This window comes from Hypanus sabinus, chromosome 3, assembly GCF_030144855.1.
Source record: "Hypanus sabinus isolate sHypSab1 chromosome 3, sHypSab1.hap1, whole genome shotgun sequence".
Classification (NCBI taxonomy): Eukaryota; Metazoa; Chordata; class Chondrichthyes; order Myliobatiformes; family Dasyatidae; genus Hypanus; species Hypanus sabinus.
Window position 1 is genome coordinate 76,546,650 of NC_082708.1, and position 25,697 is coordinate 76,572,346.

The window sequence follows — 25,697 nt, forward strand, 5'->3', positions numbered from 1 at the left end:
TTGCAGTTTTAATAAACTCATCCAAACCTCAGTGTGAGTAGCATTAATTCTAAAAGGATATGTTGTGAATTTTGGAAATTCAGAGGAAAAAATCCAACTAACTTGCACTACTCATTATCATAGGAACATAAGCACAGAAGGTTTGTCCATCGTCATCAATGAAGACCTTGACACCATTAATACTTTTTACAAGGTCGAGTAGCTAGCTCAGTGCTCAGCCCAGCATGGATGGAGAGCACACAAGGGAGCCAGCCGGATTCGAACTCAGGACTACTCACCCTGAAGTCCAGCGCTGATGCCACTACGCCACCAGCTGGCTATGACGGTGTCGAGACGAGCATTTGATTTGGATTTAAGTGAGGGAGAGGTACGCAGCATCAGCCTCACTCTCTCTTTCCAATTCCCATCTGGATCCAGTGGCAAGACAAGAGTCGAGATGGCTAAAGATGGGACTAGGCACAGTAGATGACCAGGATATGTTCTGTGTCTTATCGTTCTCCATGCGTTCCATGATGCTTGCAGAGACTGCCTTCTTGACTGTTGGACCTTCCATTGGTCTCATCCGCTCAATCCGCCGGAGTCTGTCTTCACATGCTGGGACAGACAACTCCCTATCTCACCGAGGGTTTGATCCCCATCGGCTGCCCTCACCTGGTTTAGCCGGCTTGCCGAAGCCATTACCCGGGATGGGGCTGCTGTTGCATGCAAACAGCTACAGGGAGCCACAGGTGAGAGCTGAATGCCAGGTGGGGACCAAAGGTGGACAAACGGTCTGAAAAAGACATGACATGTTCCCCCACCAGAGGTGCTACCCCTCCCTGACACCCCATACACCCCACATAAGCACATAATCACAGCAGGAATAGGCCATTTTGCTCTTTGAGTCTGCTCTGCTGTTCAACTAATTCATCTTCAATGTCACTGCTATTTCATTCCACTATCCCTTGCTCCTTTATGTACAGAAATCTATTCTAAATTGTCTCAATGGCAGAGTCTCCAGTAGAGAGTCCAAAAGATCCATCATATTCCTAGAAATAAATGATGTAACCTTTTGTTCTGAGACTCTGACCACCTCAGCCAGTGGAAAGAAATATGAATTTTTATGCACTGAGAAATGATTCACGTTGGCAATGGTTGTGTGGGTTCTGTGAAAGGCAGATCAGCCAAATTTTGAACTGTCAGCACAAAGCAGTTGTGACATGTATTTGCCATTAACCACAGTTGAATTATTCCACTAATAATTCAACTGTGAATTATTCCATCTAATAGTGTATGGAACGTATGTAGAGTAGGAATATCTTCTCCAGGTGTTTATAAACTCAAAGCTCTTCACCATCTCAATATCTCAGTGAAAATTAATGATGCAAGACTGATTGACGTAGGAGCTTATAAGAAAAAAATCCACAATCAGTTGTGGTATTATTAGGATTCAATAATTTTTTAAAAAGTTTTCTGAGTTATGATTGATCTGTCTTTTATCCCACCTGAGCAGGTTCAAGGCTGAAGACAAATAATTGGTATCAAGAGATACAACTAATCAAATTAATCTGAAATCTTTTGAAACAGTAATTATAATTGGACTTCTGAAAATAGATGATAGGATTTTGAATAAATTGTACTAAGCATTATTTTGAAAACACACATTTTAACTTCCAGCTCCAGAATCCAGACTGGTTGTTGATAAATAATAATTACAAGAAATCTCCTTTAAATATGCTTGTCCAATCATCTAAATTTCAGACCTATTCTGGGATGAAAACACACCAATTTACAGGATACATTAGTAAGAGATGAAGATGATGTGCATTGGCTAGGGCTCAAGGAATGTAGACCAATGAATTTCAATTAATAGTGGAATGGAAACACCAGATTCCATTCTCCAAGTTCTATTCTCAACAAATTGAGTATCACCTTCAATTCTTGGATCCAGGAGGAAAAGTGTGGGTCAGAACACCGCCAGATGCATCCAAACACTGGACAGATATGATAGTGAAGAATAATAGAGAGCAAAGGATGGGATCAATTTTAAAGTTTTTTGGACTTTCAATATGAAATTAAAGAATACTCTCAACCCATGCAGTAGCAAAACAGACCACAGATACATATTCTTGATCAGATTGATCTCTGTTCTTTTCATTGACTCTCGTCTGATGACACAAATACATTAGAAGCAGAAGAACCTGACAGTTCAATTTATACCTGCTCTTTGGTATTTCAAATTTTGAAACTTTGAGCTTTATACTTGTTGTATTATTGTTCAAATTCGCCACCAGGATCTAAAAGTTTCAATATCTGACATGGATGTTGTTGTAAAAGTGTCAGAGGAATAACGACATTACAAAGTCTGATAGCTTACTTGAACGTGTCATGCACAGCCTGTTCTAGTAATAAGTCAATTGTATCCTTAGGGTGAAAGATTATGTGACTATTACGGTGATTGTATGCAGTAGTTCCTAGGGTCAACACATGCCCTTCACAAAGGTGGCAGCAGTGGAGAATTAGCATCAAGCTGGTGAGTTCCCGAGGAGCTCAATGTGAACAAAATTTCACATCCTGATTTCTTTCACATGCTCCGTCTGTGATTTGTGCCACAAATGCATCTTTCACCAAATTCACCACAAGAGCCTTAGAAACAAAAAATGCTGGAAGCAATCAGCAAATCACATAGCATCCGTGAAAAGAGAGATGATGTTAATGTTTCAGGTCTAGGACCATTAGAACTAGGAAGGAGAGAAAGCAAATCTAACATTAAGTTGCAGAGGAGATCAGGTGGATGGGTAGTAGAAAGGAAACATCACTGATAAGGTTTCTAAAGAGCTGTTGTGAGCATTGATGAGAGTAGGGCTGCGGACATTGTGTACATAGATTTTAGCAAGGCCTTTGACAAGGTCCCATGTGGTAAACTGGTTCAGAACTTAGCAGACCTAAGGTGGCACTTAAGGTGAAATAACAAACTGAATGTAGAATTGGTTTGCTGGTGGGATGCAGGTGATAGTGGAGGGGTAGTTTTTAGAGTTAAGACCTGTAACCAGTATGTGCCATAGCACAAGTGCTGTCTTATTTGTCTTGTATGTTAATAATTTGGAAGAGAACGCAGATCACATGATCAATATGTTTGTAGGTGACACCAAAATTAGTGGAATGTGCACTGTGAAGGGCTACAACATGATCTTGATCAATTGAGAAAGCGGGTAAGGGAATGCCTGTGGAAAATAATACACATATATGGCCCATGGCTCAGAGAGATTATTGATTACTGTTGTTTAACTAAATAATCTCTGCAGCTACTCGAATCATCCTGATATCGCTTTCGCATTACCAAGCACTACAACTCTCTCTTCCATCTTGGGCAATTTATTTGGCCCTGCCACATTCCAGAATATCTAGGCAGCAAGCATAAATTTGCATTTACCTTTGGACCACAGAAACATACTTAACTAAAAGTGCCCTATGGCTTTGCAACAAATTACTTTGTTCCAACAGTGCATAGTGGATGATTTAGAATTATGTTCTAGTCCTAACTAAATGATCCTATATATCCATGATGTATTTTACAATCTGGTTGGAAGTAAGAATATCATTCTATCATCTGGGAACTAGCACATTTCAGAATAACAGTCTTAGATCAAAGCTACCAATGCTTTGTTTGGGAAAAGGTGCAACAAGCCACATTTTCAGTTGAAGGATATGAACAGACCATGGAAAGAGTGTCAAATGGAATGTGATAGAATGATAGTCGGACATTGATCAAGTCCTGATCTGACTTCTAAATTTTGATTTAAGGTATTCTGTAAATCCCCAATAGATGTACAAAAATGTTTTGGTTACCCATCCCTGCCTAAAGGAAATAAAATTCTTTATAGAAAGAGAACAGTAACTAAAGCAAAAGATTGATCGTTGAAACTGAGACAGGAAATTGAGTTTTCTGTACAGGTGGTATGTTACTAAAGCAAATCATCTGAGTGATCTTAAAATAAATGGTGAGAGACATCAAAAAGGCTAGAGATACTTTGAGGTTGTATTGTTTTTACAATAGAAATTAGAAAATTAAGTCCCAGGATGCTGAAGGTGTTGAATAATCAGTAATATCATTTCAACCTCAGCTTTCTAATTGGAATATTATATCAGGCATCAAATAAAGAACACTGCAGTTGCCACATGGCATCCAGTAGATGTCGCCAGTTTGACACTGCTCTGGAAAGTGGGAGAGAGTTGGATCCTTAACAATCAGTCGTTATGGGACTGCAAGACTGAAACTCGCTAGTCTAGTATGCCATGGTCCAACACTTCCCACGGTTTGGCATGTTTTCACTTTAATCAACAAATAAAAAGTCGTTTGTTGTAAAGTCTGTTACAGCGATCCCATTCGGGTGGACAGAATGCTTTTTGACTTGTTGTTTTACTTAGGATTAAATGCTAAAGTGTAAAACTGCAGCTACAATATTGTCTTCAATGGTGATGAACCTATGGCACACGCAAAAGGTTTGTTGGCTCTGTGGATGAGAGCTGGGTTTAAGTGAGTTGCAGGTGACAAGTTAGAAATGAGTAGCAGGTAATTCCTATTAGCTGGATGGAGACTGGGAAGAGTCTGCATGCACAGGCCTGACAGGTACAACACCCACCACCCGTGCCCCTACAGCCGTCCTCCACTGGCCCAGGATGATATCGATGGGTCCAACGAAACTCTTCCATAAGCAATGGACCTAACATGGCACCCAAACCTCATCTTGGGGTTACACCCTTCCCGCTCGACCAGGAAACACACACGCCATCCACGATGACATGAGTCTATAAACAGGTGAACCACGTACACTGGACCAACACCCACTATTCTAAGTTCCAAAGGTGCAGGCTCAGGTGAGTTGAGTGGTCGGTGGACAATGGGCTTGAGGCATGAAACATGGAAGGTAGGTGTGATCCTGAGGGACAGGGGCAGCTAGAGATGTTAAGCCACTGGGTTGACTCGGAGGGGCAGAGTGAAGTCAAGATGGTGCCAAATGGGGACTCCTTTGCTTGCATCTTCGGAAACAGCTCTATTTCTACCTTTGATATCCCTTTTCTTTCCCCTTTTCAAGGTTCTTTTGAAGACCCTGACCTGCAGTTACACTCTGACTTCTGTACTTCGTGGGAATGGGACCTGCTCTCGGGGCCTCACAACCAGCCCCTTTTTGATATCCCAAGGATGCGGCCTGGAAGACTAGTGCACATTCAGGGATCTGGATTTGTTGCCTTGCTGCTGCTTGTCCGTGGGGGGCTTTGGGGTTCTAGCATTTTAACTGTCATTCATTCTTTGGGGCACTCCTCTGTTTTTGTGGATGTTTGTGAAGAAAAAGAATTTCAGGATGTGCATTGTATACATTTCTCTAAGATTAAATGTACCTACTGAAACCTATTGATTGATGCAATGTGCAAACTCAAAGGGACCAAAGACCGGGGGGAGAGAATATGGGAGTTGGTGCAGAGAGGCAGATCTTTGGTGATCAGCCAGGAACAGTCCCCAGGCCGGAGTAATCTAGCTGGGCGCCAACGGCAGTTACCCTGGCAACAGTAGGCATGGTTGGCAGCTAGGATAGCATCTGTGCCCTCTTCCAAGCATTCTGTCAACATTCTGTGAACAAGGGTCCTGGCAAACAGGACTTCTACTGTTTGCTACTCTATAGGGAGCATTCTGTGAACAAGGGTCCTGGCAAACAGGACTTCTACTGTTTGCTACTCTATAGGGAGCATTCTGTGAACAAGGGTCCTGGCAAACAGGACTTCTACTGTTTGCTACTCTATAGGGAGCAACAAGGCTTAGTAGCCATGAAGCACTTCAAAGGGTGACATACCTGTGACAGAGCAGGTGTGTAGATTGTAGGACAGCTCAGCTGAGAGCACATACTTCCTCGATGTGGAAGGGTTAGAGGTTGCAGTGTGTAGTGAGACTGCTAGCAAGGACAGACTGATGACAGGGCAAAATTGCAATGGCAGGATGAGTTACAATAAAAAAGGGGAACAAGCTTGAAAAGGGTGATGAATACAGGGCTGAAGTACATTCGTGCTGCTGCTGTTGGTGGAACAACCTTCTGTGGATTGATTATAAGTGAACTCTCCCATACAGGTACTGGTTGAAATGTTGTACACCCCAAGCCAGACTCTGTCAATCTGTATGTAAATTTTCTCTACAGTGGTAAGGGAACGTGATGCAAAGGCTATTGGGCTTTCACTTCCATCACTCAAAATATGTGTCATGACTGCACCTATACCATGAGGTGAGGTGTCACAGGCAAGCTTCAATGGACAATGTGGATCAGAATGTGTGAGCACAGTGTCTGATGTCACCATTTCCTTTGCCTTTTGGAAAGCCACCTCACACTGCTTTGTCCATTGCCATTTCTTCCAGATCAGTTCCAGTGAGTTAAAGGAGTGGATGACAGTCACCAGGTTTGGCAGGAACCTGTATGGTAATTGACAAATCCTAAAAGGACTGCAACTCTGACATGTCCTTTGGCCTTGGGGCATCCACCATTGCTTGATTTTCTTAGCACACTCGTGTATCCTTGTGTGTCAAAGGTGACTACAGCAAGAGATGCTTGCTTTAAGGAAATCACACTTGCCATGTTGTGCTCTAAGCCCACAATCTTCTAAGCTTTTTAATACTATCTTGGGATTTTGGAGATGTTTCTTATCATCTTCACCGGTAACAATGATGTTAACCAGGTAACACTGAGTGCCTGGGCAGCCTTGCAGCACCTGGTCCATAGCTTTCTGCCAGAGTGCAGGTGCAGATGCTACTCTAAAAACAAGCCTATTATAGTGATGAAGCCCTTTGCAAGTGTTTATGGTGAGAAACACTTTGGACTCTTCTTCCATCTCCATCTGTAGGTAGGTCTCAGTTAAGATAATATTGCTTTCCTCCACAAAAATTTGCAAAGATATCCTCTATCCTAAACAGAGGGTATTGATCTACTTTCAGTACTGGGTTGATGATGGCTGTAAAATCACCAAAGATTCTGACAGACCCTCTCTTCTTGGCTACTAGGACCACTGGTGTTGGCCATGGGCTCCACTTGACCTTGGAAGGAATTTCTTCAGCCTCCATGCGATCTGGCTCACTAGCTACTTCATCATGGATGGGCTTTGTAAAACTCAAGTGTAGCATTTTCATTCAACACTATTGTACCCTTGATATGTTTGAGTTTGCAGAAGCTATGCTTGAACACTTCTGTGTCATCATCCTGTGCCTTTCTTATTTCACTTTCAGTTGACTTTATTGCAGGAGATGCAGACCCTATGCTCATCTTGACTGTCAAAGCCTAGAGGTACCATCATAAACTCCAACAGCCCCCAATGATCCTGTGATTTCAGTCTCTGAGTCCGACATGATAGCATTCTTCAGGAGGGTGAACCCGTGGAAAGCATCCAGCCCAGACAGGATGGCTAGCCAAGTACTAAAGGCCTGTGCTGATCAACTGGCTGGAGTGTTCACTGAGACCTTTAACCTCTTGTTTCAGCAATCTGCTGTACCTACCTGCTTCAAGTAACCTTCAGTTATACCAGTGCCTAAGAACAACATGGTAACCTGTCTGAATGACTATTGTCTAGTAGCACTTACATCCACAGTGATGAAATATTTTGAATAAATGGTGATGAAACATCAACTCCTGCCTGAGAATCAACTTGGATCCACTCCAATTTGCCTACTTGGTGCAACAGGTCCACAGCAGATGCCATCTCACTGGCTCTTCACTCAACCCTGGAACATCTGGACAGCAAAAATGCATACATCAGGGTGCTCTTTATTGACTACAGCTCAGCATTCAACACTATAATTCCCTCAAAATTAATCAATCAGCTCCAAGACTTTGGCCTCAATACCTCCTCTTCAAGTTGGATCCTGGATTCCCTCACTTGCAGTACCCAGTCAGTTTGAATTGGTAGCAACATCTCCACAATCTCCATCAGCACAGCTGCACCACAAGGTTGTGTGCTTTGCCCTCTGCTCTACTCACTTTATACTGATGACTGTGAGGCTAAGCACAGCTTCAATGCCTTGTGCATGTTTACTGATGACACCACTGTCGTAGGCTGAATGGGGTGGGGGAGACTGAAAATCTGTCTGAGTGGTGCTCCAACAACATCCTCTTAGTCAATGTTAGCAAGACTGAGGAGCTGATTATTGATTACAGGAGGAGGAAAGCTGAGGTCTATGAGACAGTCCTCTTCGGAGGATCAGAGGTAGAGAAGGTCAGCAACCCTCTATCCTAATAAATTCCTCGGTGTTATCATTTCAGAAGACCTGTCCTGGGCCCAGCACCTAAATGCAATTTCAAAGAAAGCATACCAGTGCCTCTGCTTGGAGCTTGCAACTTTGCCAAACTTTTATAGATGTGTGGTGGAGAGTATATTGACAGGCTGCATTACAGCCTGGTATGGAAACACCAATGCCCTTGAATGGGAAATCCTACAAGAAGTAGTGGATCCAACTCAGTCCATCATTGTTAAAGCCTCCCCACCACTGAGCACATCTAAACAGAGCATTGTCACAGGTAACCAACATCCATCATCAGGACCCCCACCACCCAGGTCATGATTTTTTCTTGCTGTTGCCATCAAGAAGGTACAGAAGACTCTGCATACTGTGTGATGTATATACCCAAGGAAAATCATTCACAAAATTTTAAATCAACCATTTAAAGGAGTACTTTTAAACCCCAAATGCAGGACAGATAATCATATTATGATCTTGGATCATGTGTGGTACTAAGCTAAACACAGAAGAGAAGAAGAATAGCCCTTAACTCATCAGTGGAGTTATTGGGGCACTGTCATGACGGTGTTTCTGTAGCAAGCTATTCTTGATTTTATGAGGCCGAGTAGCTAGCTCGACGCTCAACCCGACTTGGATTCAAACTCGGGAACCTTCGCTCCGGAGTCCAGCGCTGATATTGCGCCACCAAGCGGGACTAAGCTAAACACAGAGTCTTCCATAAATATAGAAACCCATTGTTCCCCAAAATAACCTTTATTCATAAATATAAAGCGCTAAGCATACTATGAAGTTCACTTACAATATTTACATATTGAAAACATTTTTTCATTCACAAATACTCTATATGTTTGAGGATTTATTATAGAGGAGGTTCAGCCCTTCTGTATCCATTATTATGAGGATCCTAAACTGTGGTCTTTCCCCGCTGAGTCTTTGTGAGGACTGCACTGAGTTTCAGTGCTTCCATTAGCATTTCCCACCTGTGAGTTTGAACTGTGTTGCTGATATCTTTATAGGGAGATTTGTATTTGATACAGATTCGCCCACATCACCTCATCAAAAGATTCTGAGCATGAAACAGCTGAGCATTCTTTCATGTTCATTTAGCTGTTTGCAGACTTCACAAGAGGAAGCATACTTTATATTGCATATGATAGATTACCTGTGGGACCAATCAGCTTCTACTGATTTAATGTTGGTGATTAGAATATGTAGCAGGCAGTGAGTTAGACTCAAGACATCTATTCTGAGCTTCCAGACTGATGTGACCCAAGCTGATGAAAGTCTCCCGGTAACTGGCTTAATGGGTCCCATGTGAAATACATCGGTAAAGTTAATGTGCAAACTTGAACATGCTGCAAAACGTCACAAAGCCTACCTGGAGCAATATATTCATTGATGCTGATAGTGAATATATGGGCTATGCAGATAACTCGTTTGATTTCAACCAGGTGGATAGTTGGGCTAAGAAACCCAGAGAATGATCAACATTATATTCTCCAAATTCTGGCTCCAGGCAGATCAGTAGACATACTGATGTACAGTCCAGCTGAAGAGACTTAAAGAAAGCTCAAGTGGATTCAGAGTATTATTACATCCAGCCCACTGAGAACACTGCACACATGTGCCAAAAATTTGGCAAGATCACATGGTTCTAATGGAACTTGATGTAACTAACTCTAATGTATAGATTTAACAAAGCAATGAAGTGCTGGTTATCAGAGATTTACTCCAATGTAAGTTTGTCATCTGGTTAGACAGCAGTGTGTGATGCAGATATCACAAGTAAATCATCTCAGAATTTATCAGTTTAGAGCAAGTCATATCTGATTGTACCTCTGCAAACATAAGTTTGGTAATTCCAATATTCTGTGCTGGGAATAGGATAAACTGTTAGAATTAGAGATATTTTACTTTAGATATAAATACAATAGAAATATAGAGTATAAATGTATATAATTACAATGATACACAATTGTAAACCTGAAATTAACATCAAAAGTTCTGGAAATTCTCAGCATATTAATTTTTTTTAGCTATTGATAAAATCAACAAATTAGTTTATCCTTGTACTTGGAGTCTAGATCAATGTATGCAATTGACTTTCTTTGTTGGAACAGAAATCTCTTGAAACTTCAGAAGCAGGCAGGTGAAATATGTTTAAGTCAATTTCTCTTTTGAACTATTGGGTAAAGTCTTAAAATATTTCTTGCTAAATTCTCTGCTGCTTGTTCCCTAGATTAACAACATGGAGTCCTGGTGTAACAATGGCTTATTATGAAGTCATTACATAGACTATGTTCAGAAACTTAACTTCCCTTATTCTACAACCTTCTCTGTCCTTACGTTCCTCCAAGATCTCTGACTCCATTTCCGTCCTCTGATTATGGCTGTGTCTTTTGTTGCTTTAGGACAACTCCAGAATTTCTTCCTGAACTGCTCTGCCCCTTCTCTCCTGAAAACTAGTTTTGCCAACCAAAGCTAAAATTAAGTCAGCATTAATTCCTGAGACATGCACAACCATTTAGGCTAACATCCCAATATAGGTTCTCTCAGTGCTACTTTCAATAAATAAGTAGAGAAACCTAGAGTCAAGCTCAGAAACTGCAGAACCTGGAAAGCAGAAAACACAAGAAATGTTCAACATGATCAGACAGCTTCTGGAGAGAGAAAAATAGAGTCAACTCTTCATATCAAACAATCAAAAATGTATCAAGCTGGTCATTCTTGCTAGTAGTCTTTCTATAGGTGCAAAGTTGAACTGCAAAGTATTCAACATTCTCTGAACATTGATTTCTGCAGCTTCTGGTAAACACTCCCCTCTGTCTCTCCTTTGTTTTCCTTTATCATATTGGCCCCATTACCCCTTCTCTTTATTCCCCTCTACACTCCTGATCTGCCTATTGCCCCCACATTCCTTCTTCTGATTCCTCTCCTCACATTCTTCCCTTTATTCCACGGTCCACTGACTCCACCTGTCAGATGCTGACTTCATCAGCCCTTTGCCCTTCCACCAATCACCTCCAAGCTTCTTGCTTAACTTCCACTCTCCTCCTCCCCAACATGCCTATCTTTCTACCTTACCCCTCTCATTTGGATCCACCTATCACCTTTTTATTCTGGTTATCTCCCCTCTTTCTTTCCAGTCCTGATGAAGAGTCTTAACCCATAAAAGGCGATTGTCTATTGATGTTGCCTGACCTGAAGAGTTCCTCCAGCACTGTGTGATGCTCCAGAACTTCTTGTTTTTATTTTATGTTATATCCCATTTTATCCCTTGTGTAAATGTTAGAGATTCCAGGTTGCCATCTGATACTTACCCTGCCACTAATATCTCTAAAAGAAAGTCACTTATCTGCGTATTATTGCATTGATGTTTGCAGAAATTCAAACATTACAACAATGTCAAAAAGTATTTGATTGATTATAAAATAATTTCAGATCTTAGCTGATGAAACTCTGTGAAATCTGTTCCACAACTTTAATCAGGAACTCAGGCATTGTAGCAGAGATCATGTACAATATGTTTTTTACTTTTTCAAAGAAGTTAATATCTTGCTAAAATAATCCCGTACAAAATTTACTAATTGCAGTAATGCGTGGAAAGCTAATTTAGCATTCATTTTACAATTAATGCCATCTGAGCTTTATTTTCTGTGTTACTTAGCTTTTTGAACAATGCAGAATTTGTGTTAAATTTTATATTCATAAAGAATGACTCCATGATGTGATGAACTATTATTGTTTATTAGACTTGTTGATAAATTATGAAAGCAACAATCTCATTAGGATTAAAGATAATTTCTCTTTCCTTGCTTCTAGACCCCTTTATTATTATTATTGAACAAATAATTAAAATACTTTAAAGTTGAATACAATCAAAATAAAGCAAATAACCTTTAAAAGTCCTGCAGTCTTTCCTTCTTTGTGAAAGATTTCTATTCCAGGATGGAAATATTCATTATGTTATGGCTCATAATTCAGATGCTGACATCCCAGCCATTGATTGGAATTTAAAGTGTGCAGAGTTTCTTTCCTCCAGAAGTTATACTCATAGACCTGTGGCCCACTGAAGAAGTAAACCAATCCTAGGGAAAGCCAGGTCACGTTATTACATTTGAGATAACAATAAAATTAGTCACTTAATTGTATCAGTAATGTTTTCCATATCTTTACAAACTTCAGGGGAATTTGTCATCATGGCTGCAATTACCATCATTTTGAAGAGCAGCATCAATCTTGTCATTGACTCCCAACCACCTGCTACTTATCCATTTTGGATACCCTTGGTCCACGGTCTTTATTCTTGTATTATAGCTAAGTAGGAGAGATTAAAATACATTAATTGATGATACATTATCTAACATGATCAAGTAAATAAACAATAATGCACATTCCAAATCATTTAGAGATCTATGCTTAAGATTAACTTAAAATTATATTGTAGTCATGCAAGGAAAGCTGAGTTAGTATTCATTTTAGAATTAATGACATAGAGACTTTATTTTCTGTTTTTTTAACAATGCATAATTTTGGGGCTTGTTTAAATACAAGAATAATGCTGAATTTATATAATTTTGACTTCAGTTACATCTGTGTTACCACATCTATCTTATTGCCTAAGTTAAATTACCTTAAGTTAGAGAATTGGACTAGCATTATTGTATCTCAGCTGGAAGTGTGGAAGGATTAAACTGTTCATTTCTATTGTTAAGATACAGGTGGAATAACTGCAATTGAAATAGTTGCTTTTGTTTTCTCCTATTTTGAAATTTTATTGCATCTTTGACAAGGTGGAATTTCTATTCATGCAAAGGTTCTTTCCATTCCCTGGCTGGACATGAATTGATTAATAAGAGTGTAACATTGTTATATGATGTGGTAGAGTCCATAGATTTCATAGATGCATGGAAACAGACCCTTTGGCCTAGCTGGTCCATTGTGACCAAGATGCCCCATCTAAGCAAGTCATATTTGCCAGCATTTGGCCATAACCTTCTAAACCTACAAAATCCATTTACCTGTGCAACTGTTTCTTTTTAAATTGTTATTGTACATGCCTCAATCATTTCCCTTGGTAGCTCATTCCACATACATACCACCGTGTAAACGGTTGCCTCTCAAGTTCCTGTTAAGTCTTTCTCTTCTCACCTTAGACTATTTCCTTTAGTTCAGGGGTTCCATGGACCCCTTGCTTACTGTATTGGTCCATGGCATAAAAATGGGTATGCATTAGGATATTGATGGCAGCCGTACTATTGGCAAATAAAGCTAGAATCCAGATGGGCAAATGAAACAAAAGGGAAAATACATGCCTCCAATACATTTTTCCTACAAAGAAAAATATTTTCGTTTGTTGTATAAATAGTGCTGCATCAATTTGTTTCACATATGAAGTCCAAATAAGTAAATAGACTGAGGTGATTTGTGACTGAGTTTGTTATGTGTGTAGGTCCAGAACTTTGATCCTGCAAATAAAAAAAAATATAATTTGCATTAAGAATTTGATAGAAAAAAAAATGAGTTTCTTAACAGTCATCTGGTTAATTAGCAATAAGTTTACAACCCTACTGAAATAATTTTTACTGAGAATAAAGTATGTTTTTTTTTATCTTGGGATTTGGTCAGATGAAGCACAATAATGTTTGACTGTTCTTCCATTGAAAGGGATTAAATGTCAAGAATGAAAAGTAATTCTTTAATTATATCCCCTGGTTATTACCTTAATCAATTTAACGCTAACCCATTGCAACATAAATTAGTCTCTAATATGCAGCAGAAGCCTCACCTTTGAAAAAATAAATAATGTCTTCTCCAGGAATTTCACAAGCTGCATCGATATTTGATGGCAGATCTAACCAAGTATCTTGGATGGAGCTAACCTTGACATCTGCAGTGTATAGATCTTTATGCCAAAGGGATCTAAACAACATCATAAAAGAAATGGCTTCTAACTACGTAGGTTAAAATATTGGGTGAGTACTCATTTAAATCACAATGAATACATAAGCTGGAATAACTTTACCCATTTTTGAAGAGAAAGATATTTCCATAAGCTTTGGTGACAGCATCAAATGATATAGAAGAATCACATCTATTTTGCATCTGCGGCTGTGCAGATTCTTGGTGAAACACTTGTATGGTTCCTGAAAGAGAAGAAGAACTATTTCGGAGAGAGGAAAATAGTAATATTACCGTAAGACCATATAGAAAAGGTGACATGATTCAGCAGAAGTGCATACACATTTATATTGTTTGCTGAGTTTTGATGTTAGAATGTATAAATATGTTCACTGACAATATACTGCACATTCTCATTGCATACATTGATGTATTTCTTTTAATTTTGTATTTAGTGACCGGAAGCCAGGAAGAAAATGAATAATATTGGTCCAACCTTCTGTGCTCTATAATACTTTCAAAGACACCTAGAATCATGGATAAATTTCAGACGTGGAAAATACTTCTTGTTTAGGAAATACCCATTGGTGTCTGGAACTTACATTCCAATCTAAGTTTTAGAAAAACATTCATTATTAATGAACTAACTTTGGACCAAAGTAAGTATAGCAACAGCAATAAGAACAACGGGATCCTTTGATCAGGATGACCTCATGCTTGGTTTCAGAAGGTCATAGCTTCAGTACCAATTTCATGATTTTGAGTACCCCAAGACATTTCAGTGAAGTTGTGAGAGAGTGCCAGTCTGTCAGAATAGGTATATAGAGTGACTAAAGACTCATGCAGATTTCTGTAGGTGTACTATGGAGAGCATTCTGGCCAGTTGCATCACTGTCTGGTGTGGAGATGCCAATGCACAATATCAGAAAGAGCTACAGAGAGATGTAGGCCCAGCCAGCTCCATCAAGGGCACTAGCCTCCCCACTATCAAAGACATTTTCAAAAGGCGATGTCTCAAGAAGGGAACATTAATCATGAAAGACCATCACCACGCAGGATGTACCCTCTTTTCAATATAACCATCGGGGAGGAGGTATAGGAACCTGAAGATGCATACTCAACAATTAAGGAACAGCTTCTTTCCTTCAGCCATTAGATTTCTGAATAGGTGCTGATCCCATGAACACCAGTCGATGTTTCACCCTCCTCCCCATTCTGGCTCCCCTCTTGCCCCTTCACTTCTCACCTGCCTATCACCTCCCTCAGGTACCCTCCTCCTTCCCTTTCTCCCATGGTCCACTCTCCTCTCTTATCAGATGCCTTCTTCTTCAGTCTCTTACCTTTTCAACCTATCCATCCCAGTTACTCACTTTCTCCTCCCTCCCCCTCCGTCATCCTCCTACCTTCCCCCCCCTCTCACCTGGCTTCTCCTAACACCTGTCAGGTTGAACTCCTTCCCCTCCTTCCACCTTCTTCTGGTTTCTTCCCCCTTCCCTTCCAGTTTTGATGAAAGCTCCTGGCTTAAATCATCGACTGTTTATTCATTTCCATAGATGCTGCCTGCCCTGCTGAGTTCCTTCAGAATTTTGTGTTTGTTATTCTGGATTTACCTCACTATTTTATTTGCTTTTTTATACCATTTATATTTTTAAAATATATTCCTACTGTCATTTACAGTATGGTAATTCTTAGTTAGTTCACTTTATTCCTGTCTCAAAACAACAAATTTCATGATATGTAAATGATAATAAACCTGAATTCTGATTTTGTGGAGTTGAAGAACTGATTTCCCTCTTCAGACAGTTATGAAAAGAATAAAACTCGAAGAAGAGTGGAGTAATTCCTTTGGCACCCGAACAGTATTCTTCTTCTCCTTCCCCTTGGGCATTTTCTTGGCTTTGAGGACTTCCTTTGACTATCACTCCAGCTTTGTGGGATCTGAGGTGATGAGGTCAGTGCAGGAACTACAGATTCTTCCATAGATGGTGCTGACAGGATAGCTGGCCAGTTATGTACTGTAATTCGCTTCTTTCACATTTTATACAGGGTTTCTGTGTGTTCTCAGTGGATAGACTCAGACTTATGTTCTGCGAAGTTTACTCAGCTCTGCACTGAACTAAGGGTCTCAGACTCTCTTTGTGGACTTTAGTTCAGAACAATATTATTCTGAACTAAATCATACTGTTATTGTTGGCATGGTTTGTTTTTTCCTCTCTCCATATTGGGTGTTCAATAGTCTTTTTTGTTTATGTGCTTTTTTTGGGTTTCTTTGTTTTGTGGCTGCCTGTCTGAAGACAGATCACAAGGTTGTATAATGGATACATACTTTGTTAATAAATATACTTTGAAATTCAAAATTTGAACCCAGATACTCCTCTCCATTTTGAGCAGTCCTGGGCTAGAGAGTCAGGAATCTATAAGAGCACCTTCATGAATCATTTCAAATGGCATTATTTTCTAGTGACAGAGTAAATTGTCTGTTCTAGGTGTCTGCTGTTGGATATGTGAACAATACAGTCTACTCAATGCTCCTGACTGAATGTAACTAGGACCCTAATGCCCACGACGTTGGCTTCTGAGAGTTCATCGACATTGGTTCACTTATCCTTCCGGTGAATATAGATGATTTTGTGGAGAGAGCATTTTTGATATCTTCAGCAACTTGAGATGCCTGTTGTAAGTAGTTCACATCTCTAGAGCATATAAGATAAGAAAACTCACTGATACCCAATAGACCATGAGCTTTTAACTAAGTCTGATGCCTGTATCTAAGTCTGCATGTATCCTTTTTCTCAATCAACCAAAATGTCTGCCTATGCTTTCAAGTCAAATGTGAATACCTTCCATTTTCAGAGCTTTGATCTCTTTGATTGCATTTTGTTATCCAGTCATGGAGTTCTACAGCACAGAAACAGGCTCTTTGGCCCATATAGTTATTTTGTGTGGTTCCATCAACCTGCACCTGGACCATAGGCCTCCCTACGCCCCCCGCCCCCCATCCATGTACTTATCTACCTTTTTCTTAAATGTTGAAATCAAACCCATATCCACCTCTTGCACTGGCAACTCATTCTACACTCTCACCATCCTCTGAGTGAAGATGTTTTCCTTCGTGCTTCCCTTAAATATTTCATGTTTTACTCTTAACCTATGACCTTTAGTACTAGTCTCTCCTAGCAACAGTGGAAAAAGCATGCTTGCATTTACCTATCTGTACCACCCATAATTTTGCATGCCTTTATCAAATCTCACCTCATTCTCCTACACTCTGGGAAATAAATTCCTAACCTGTTCAACCTTTCCCTATTACTCACGTCTTAAGTCCTGGCAAAGTCCTTTTAAATTTTCTGTGAACTCTTTCAACCTTATTGATACTGTTCCTGTATGTAGGTGTACTGTACACAACTCTCCAAATTAGGCCTCACATCATTTTATATAACTTCATCATCACATTCTGACTCATGTACACAGTACATTGATTTATGAAGGCCAATGTGCCAAAAGCTCTCTTTACGGCCCCACCTACCTGTGATGTCACTTTCAAGGAATTCTGGATCAGTATTCCCAGATCACAGTGCCCTACTATTCACTGTGTAAATTCTACCCTGGTTTGTCCTCCAAAGTACAACACCTGGAGATTCTGGGCAAGTAATCAGAACCTGGAGACCATATTTAACACTGATGTCCATCCCTGATACAGCAATGCAATTAAAAATTCCTTGGAATTAAGCTATAAAGGAGCAATTTCCATTACAAACTTCTTAAAAAATGCAGAAATTCAGAAGTCCAGACTAGGTAATTGAGGAAGATTTTAAGCAATGCATCTATTATCTCTGCAGCCATCTTCTTTGGGAGGATTGGTATATTAGACCCTTCCACGTACTTTAAGTTATGCCTTGTTTTCGTCCACTGCAAGCATTTGTCGAATATCTCATCCAGGTCTATATTGTTGTGAATAATTTTTCTTACCCTGAAAGAATCTATTGTTGTTTTCACTACTCTATCGTAACTTGACATTCTTACAGAATTATTTTTGCATTTCTTGCTGTTTATTTTAATGTATTTTTGCCTTTTACAATTAGATTTTATTTTAAAGTTAACACTTAGCTAGCCATCAGGAAGGATACTTTTCCATGTAGTCTTTAATTTTTTACTCAGAATGATGAAATTTCTTAATTGACCTTCCTACATAATTGATTCCGTTTATGTTTCAAAACAATACTTTTATGCTTAAGGTTATTATACTTAAGTATAACCTGAAACATCTATCTAATTTGACATTTAGTCTTACCCCAATCACACTTTGAAAGCGAGATTAAAACTGCTCCTGTGTGAATACATGCAGGATCTGGTGACCCTCTGATCTCTCTCTCGGAGGCCAACTTCTGAATACCTTTCAAGAGGGTGAACCCTCTCAAGGCGTCAAGCCCTGATGGTGTACCTGGTAGGCACTGAAAACCTGTCTGAACTAACTAGCAGGAGTGTTCAAGGACATCTTCAGTCTCTCACTTTTGCAATTGGAAGTTCGCACCTGCTTCAAGAAGGCGATAGTCATACCAATGCTCAAGAAGAGCAGAATGAGCTGCCTCAATGGCTACCGCCAAGCTGCACTGACATTTACTGTGATGACGTACTTTGACAGGTCGGTCATTGCCAGAATAAACCTCTCCCAAAGAAAGTACCTGGGCTCGTTGGAATTTGTCTAGTGCTACAGAAGGTCTACAGCAGATATATAATCTCACTGGCTCTGCATCACCTGGACAGTAGCATTACCTACATCAGGCTGTTGTTTATTGATTTCAGCTCAGCGTTCAACACCATCATACTGTGAGCTCTAATCAACATACTCCAAAACTTGGGCCTCTGTACCTCCCTCTGCAACTGGACCCTTGACTTCCTCACTGGGAAACCACAGTCCGTGCTGATCAGTAATAACATCTCCTCCTTGCTGACAATCAAGACTGGTGTACCTCATTAATGTGTGCTTAACCTCCCTGAAAATCTAACCGGGGTCCAGCATATTGATGCAATTACAAAGAAAGCATGACAGTGGCTATATTTCATTAAAGGCTTGAGGAGAGATAGTACGTCACCAAACACACTCGCAAATTTCTACAGATGTACCGTGGATTCTAACTGGTTGCATCACCGTTCGGTATGGAGGGGCCACTACACTTTGTCAATTAAAGGTGCAGAAAAAGCTGTAAACTCAGACAGCTCCATTATAGGCACCAGCCTCCCCAGAATCCAGAACACCTTCAAAAGGCAATGATTCGAAAAGGCAGCATCTATCATTCAGGACCCCCATCACCCAGGACATGCCCCCTTCTCATTGCTGTCGTCAAGAAGGAGGCACAGGAGCCTGAAGACACACACTCAGCATTTCAGGAGCAGCTTTTTCCCCTCTGTCCATTCAGAAATCTGATGACAATGAACCCATGAACACTACCTCAGTACTTTTATCTTTATTTTTGCTCTTTTTTGCACTCATTTAATTTGATTTTTATATATACTGTATTTCTTATTGTAATTTACAGTTTATTATGATTATGTATTGTACTGTCCCACTACCCACAAAACAACAAATTTCACAACATATGCCAATGATATTAAACTCGATTCTGATTTAGCTGTTATCAGACTCTTGAATAGGTCTCTTGTATGATTTCATAAAAATATTACTGCAGTTTTAGATTCAACTGAGCAGTTCACTCAAAAAGAATCTGATAAATAAAGAGTAAATGTTCTTAGATAATTTCTCCATTCAATCTAATTATCTAATTTCTCATGTTACATATCCCGTAACTGGATAACTCACCAGCAAAGATAGAGAGGTCCGTTGGAGTCTGATGGCACTATTTTCGAACGGTTTTATTCATAAAGGGGGGCACAAAAGTAAGGTTAATACAAACATTCAGAACATATACATCGGCAAAACTCAATCTAAAGCGCGGGTATAGCAATAATCATCATTAAGAAATCATCTTGACTGTTGTCTAGGGGATAATATATTGTCCATTGGAAATACAAAAGAATCACTCAGAAGTCTGCAGGCTTCAGTCTTTTTGGGGAATCGCTGGGTTTCACGTTTTTCAGAGAGAGTGAGGAGAAACGGGAAAAACTTGCCCGGGTCTTTGACAAAGCAACTCCGTTGAATCAGGGGAGCGTTGTTTCCCTGTTATTAGTTCGAAGTCCTTCTCGGTATCATCAGCCACCCGCTCCCCAGGCAGAGAAGTTACGGAGCGCACGTGGCTTTTGACTGGCCTCCAGCTATCACGGGAGCGTTGAGCGATCGAGTCCTTCTGGTGCGTCTCTCTGGGGTACCGCCTCCTGCAGTCCCCTTTTATCTTGACTTGCAGAGTTGTAGATGTCCATCAAAGTAGGGTGATGCAATCCCCACCCCCACATTGCCCGAGGGTGTCCATATCCGTGGTAGCTGTCACGTTGCAGGGTCATGCCCTCAGCACAGGTGTCTCTAAGAGCAATGGCCAAAACCATTACATCGTCTCTCATTTTCCTGGGTCCGAGACCCGAATTAATAGTGCTCTTGTGATTCTCCGGAAGGAGGGGGCTGCTCCCGCTCCTTCGGCCCCTCAGAGCTGTGGTACATTCATAACAACTCATAACCCCAGTTAAAATTGGAGTCTATTACATCAAGATGTTATGTTCCCTAACTTAAGTCCATCTTTCCACAAATACAGAAACATATAGTCCTGGAAAGATAAATTTTATTATTCCAGAATCAGATAAAGATTTTTTAAAGGCTGAAAATTCACTATATTAGATGTTCATCCTGTTTTCCTATTAGTTGCACTTAATTATTACTCAAAAATTATGCTTTAATGATTGGAGAATCTATTCTATATCTTTGAAAAAATACTCACTTAGCAAATAATATACCTTTTCTTTAAAAAAAAAGCGTATGGGTCCTACCATAGAGATCATGTATTGCTCTAATATCATCAAATGAAAGAGATAATTTGTTTGAAGTTCTTTTGTAATATGTTGGATACATCACAGCAGATCGATATCTGGAATGAGCAAGACCCAGTGCATGACCAAATTCATGCGTTGCAACATGAAATAAGTTGACACCTGCAAGGAAAATAATTAATATTGTCACTAAAATAGGATTGTAAAGAGAGAGATTTTGGAACACTGGCCTTCATAAGTGTAAGAGTTGGGATGTGATGTTGAAGTTGTGCAGGACATTGATGAGGCCTAATCTGAAGTATTTTGTGCAGTTTCAGTCACCCACCTTCAGGAGGGATGTCAATAAGATTGAAAGAGTGCAGAGAAAATTTACAAGGATGTTGCCAGGACTTGAGGAACTGAGTTATAGAGAAAGGTTGAAAAAGTTAGGACTTTATTCACTGGAGTGTAGGTGAATGAGGGGAGATTTGAGGGGTATAGGTAGGGTAAATGCAAGCAGGCTTTTTCTACTGAGGTTGAGTGAGACTAGAACTAGAAGTCATAGGATAAGGGTGAAAGGTGAAATGTTTAAGGGGAACATGAGGGTGAACTTCTTCACTCAGAGAGTGGTGAGAGTGTGGAATGAGCTGCCATCAGAATTGGTGGATTCAGGTTCAATTTCAATATTTAAGAGACATTTGGAGAAGTACGTTGATGGGAGGGGTATGCAGGGCTATGGTCCTGGTGCAGATCGATAGGACTAGACAGATTAATAGTTTGACATGAAAGGTTTAATTCTTGCTAAAGCGTTCTATGACATTATGACTGACAAATTCAAATATGGCAGCTGCAATTTCTTAGCTACTTTAGAAAATAATTAGAATGCTCTTTTTAAAGCTGAATTCATCAAGATAAAAACAATTTATTTTATAAACATTTAGCTAAATGGAAGAATAAGTTTATCAGTTAGCATACAATAATCTAAATAATTTCATTATTTTAGAAAAATTGTTATTCTTATTGTTGAAGAAAAAGATATGAGATTAACTCTGATCATATCTGCCATTTCAAATTGCATAAAATATGGAAACTAAATACTAATCAAGACCAGTGTTTGATATTTGTGTGGTATTTTCTTGCACAGCTTTTACATTGTAGAAACAGGATATTTGACATCACAAATTCACATCAGTTTTTATACTCTGTGTTTACTCCTATCCTTATCCAATCCTGTGAACATGTTATTGCTTCCTTACTTAAGCATTAACCTCAATTCATCTTAATTCAATCTGAGCTGATCAGTTCAACTACACTTTGTAGTTATCAATTCTTACAATAACATCCATTTGTTGTTCATGCTGGAAATGTATCTACCTTAAAAAGGAAATATTTTAACAAAGTCAATTGGGCCAACTAATATTGTGTCAGTGTTCAGAACCCCATGTAGTTAGCCCTTACCATAAGTCACCTACTTTCATTGTTCCTTACCATTGCGCCTCCATGTCCAATTTTCTTCCCGATCAAAGTGTATATCCCCGCCAATCCCTTTTCCAGGTGAAAATGCATGAGCCAAAGTCCCTCCACGACCATCAAATGGAAAATTGTCACCATGAACTAGGAAGGAATGAGTGAAATGAACAAAAAAAGCAACATTTTCAAGTTAACTGCAGTTAGAAACCTTCGGGTACCTAAAAGTTGCTTTTCTTCAGCAATTTATCAATAATTGTAGTCAAATAATTTTCTAAGTTTCCTTCCTGGTGCCAGTGTACAAATCTGAATGAGCACAATTCTGCCAACACTGTTCTATATATGAAAGTGCAGCTCCAATTTCATGTATCTACATATACAGTATTCTCTGTGTAGCTAGAACCAGACCCACCTAATTTTCCTTTCATGTGGGATTAGTAATGTAGAATAACCAGTATTTGATAATCAATAACTCATGAGTCACCAAAATGAGAATATGATGGAAATGTCTAATCAATGATAGATCTAAAAGGTCCTGCAGTGCCAGTTATATCTTGTTTTGAGATTTTCAGAAATACAGACATTTCTGGGAAGGTATTGGAAAAGTTTAATCATTTATGAAAATGGCCAATTGCTACCATACTAATGGAGCTTCTCTAGCACTCAAAACATGATCTTTCGATCCTAGAAGATGTTACAGAGGATTTGGTCAAATCAATACAGGCCATTCTTGTTAGTAAATGGGTTCCATTTTTACAGATATCCTTAAGTTAGTTTTGTTCATAAATTGGAAAATACTTAAACATCACTTGATTTGGTTATCAAACCCCTCCAGTATAGTAAGGAGGTTGGATCAAAACGCACACAAGGCTGATGAGAAAGAACAATCGATAAAAGTGGAGGGAGAAAGAGAGAGAAAATTAGTTCCGCTATTTGTACCCTGGTGATGACTTGTACCTTGAAATGAGTCAATGCAATTTTAAGGGCTTATCAAAATTGTCAGTTACTTGTTTTTCTTTTAGCCTGCTCTGTAATTTACAGGAAATAGAACCTTCTTGCTGTGTAATTGAGTGTTTCTGTAATTGATAACATCATTTTATATTTCACAAATTGTGCTGGCGTCTTAAAACAGCATTTTCAGATCTAAAGGCATGCTGTTTAGTAACACAGACTCTAAAACATTATCAGATTGACTAACAAGTAAACAAAAAGAAAAATTCTTAATACTTTTACCAAAATTTAGCTCCTATCAAATGTAAAACACGTTGAGTCAAATTAGATATTGAGCCCAGTTTATTTCCCTTTGAAAGTAAAATTCCACAAGTTCAGCATAATCTTAACAAATTGCTGGCAACCCTGAAGAAACTACATAGAAATATTTATGTAGTGTGCCACACATGCCAATGTTTGTCATGTTGAGGTCAGATGAAAGTTGGATGAACATCTCATATTCCATCTTAGTAGGCTTCCACTTGATGGCATTAACTTTCAGTAACCAATCTTTTAGTCCTCTCTTACCCTCCGCCTTTATTTTCTCTTATCTCTTCGATCCCTTCTGATTCCCCACCCTCAACACTGTTACATTCCCCTATGTGTCTCCCCACTTCCTTCCCGTTATTCCACGGCCCACTGTCCTCTCATATCAGATTCCTTTTTCTTCTGCCCTTGCCTCCAATACCTAATTCCACCCAGCTTCTCACATTATACCATTCTATCCCCTCTCCCATCCTCCTGCCTTCCTCCTCACCTGCATTCACCTCTTACCCTAAAGTTTGTGCTCCTCCCCCTCCCAACCCTTTATTTTGGATTTGCCCTATTTCTTTCCAGTTCTGATGAAGGATCTTGGCCCAAAACGTTGATGGTTTACTTCCTCCCACAGATGTTTCCTGACCTACTGAGTTCTTCCTGTATTTTATGTGGGTTGCACCAGAAATGTTTTTACGCTCAGGATTCCATATTGATTACCGGAAATAATGGAGAAAAAGCAGAGGAGGCCCACAGAAAGTTCATCTCCTACAGATTTAAGTTTAGCAACTTCAAAGAGATCCTACTCCTAAATAAAGATACACATTGCACATTCAAATTACATCTAACTCCACTGTTTAGAACATAGATCAGTACAGCACAATACAGGCCCTCAATCCATGCTATTGTGCTGACCTTTTAACCTACTCAAGATCAACTTAACCTCTCCCGCCTACATAGCTCTCAGTTCTTCTAACATCCATGTGCTTATCTAAGATTCTCCTAAATATCTATAATGTATCTGCCTCTACCGCCAACCCCTGACAGTGTGTTCCATGCACTTACAATTCTCTGTGTCAAGAACCTACCTCTGACACTCTCCCCATGTTTCCTTCCAACCACCATAAAGTTATGCCTCTCACACTAGCCATTGCTGCTCTGGGAAAAAGATGCTGGCTGTCCACTCTGTCTACAGCTCTCATCATCTCTATCAACTCTATCAAGTCATTTCTCATTCTCTTTCCCTCCAAAAAGAAAGGCCTAGCTCAATTAATCTATCGTCAAGACAAGCTCTCTGATTGAGGCAGAATCCTGGTAGATCTCTTCTGTACCGTCTCTAAAGCTCGGACATTCTTCCTGTAATGAGTTGACTAGAACTGAACATAGTATTCCTAGAACGGTCGAATTAGAGTTTTATAGAGCTGCAGCACTACCTTGCAGCTCTTGAACTCAGTCCCCCAACTAATGAAAGCCATCACACCACCTAACCAGCCTATCAAATTGCATAGCCACTTCGAAGGATCATAGGGCTTGGACCACAAGATCCCTCTGCTCCTCAACTCTGCTAAGAATCCTGCCATTAACCATGTACTCTCCCTCAAGTTTGACTTCATATTAGTTCACAATTCTCCGGATTGAACTCCATTTGCCACTTGTCAGCCCAGCTCCGCATCCTGTCAATCTCCTATTGTACCCTACAACAACCCTCTACATGATCCACAATACTACCAACCTTTCTGTCATCTGCAGACTTACTAACCCACCCCTCCACTTCCTTATCTAAGTCAGTTAAGATTTGTCCCGCCCCAGGAACTTATCTATATTAATATTTTTCAAAAGTTCCAGCACATCTTCTTTCTTGACCTCTATGTGTTCCAGCATATTAGTACGCTCTACACTGACCTCACATTCGTTAAGATCC

At 39.7% G+C, this 25,697-nt stretch overlaps 1 protein-coding gene across 1 annotated transcript in view; it reads right to left on the reverse strand.

The window, feature by feature from the left end:
- LOC132390910 (uncharacterized) overlaps positions 1-25,697 on the reverse strand; it is a 216,221-nt gene that overhangs the window by 135,577 nt on the left and 54,947 nt on the right. Inside the window, exons 12-13 of the mRNA XM_059963445.1 lie at positions 22,553-22,678; positions 21,086-21,247 (exon numbers count right to left, since the gene is read on the reverse strand). Of these exons, the coding sequence (XP_059819428.1) occupies positions 21,086-21,247; positions 22,553-22,678 (288 nt within the window). The remainder of the gene's footprint in view (positions 1-21,085; positions 21,248-22,552; positions 22,679-25,697) is intronic.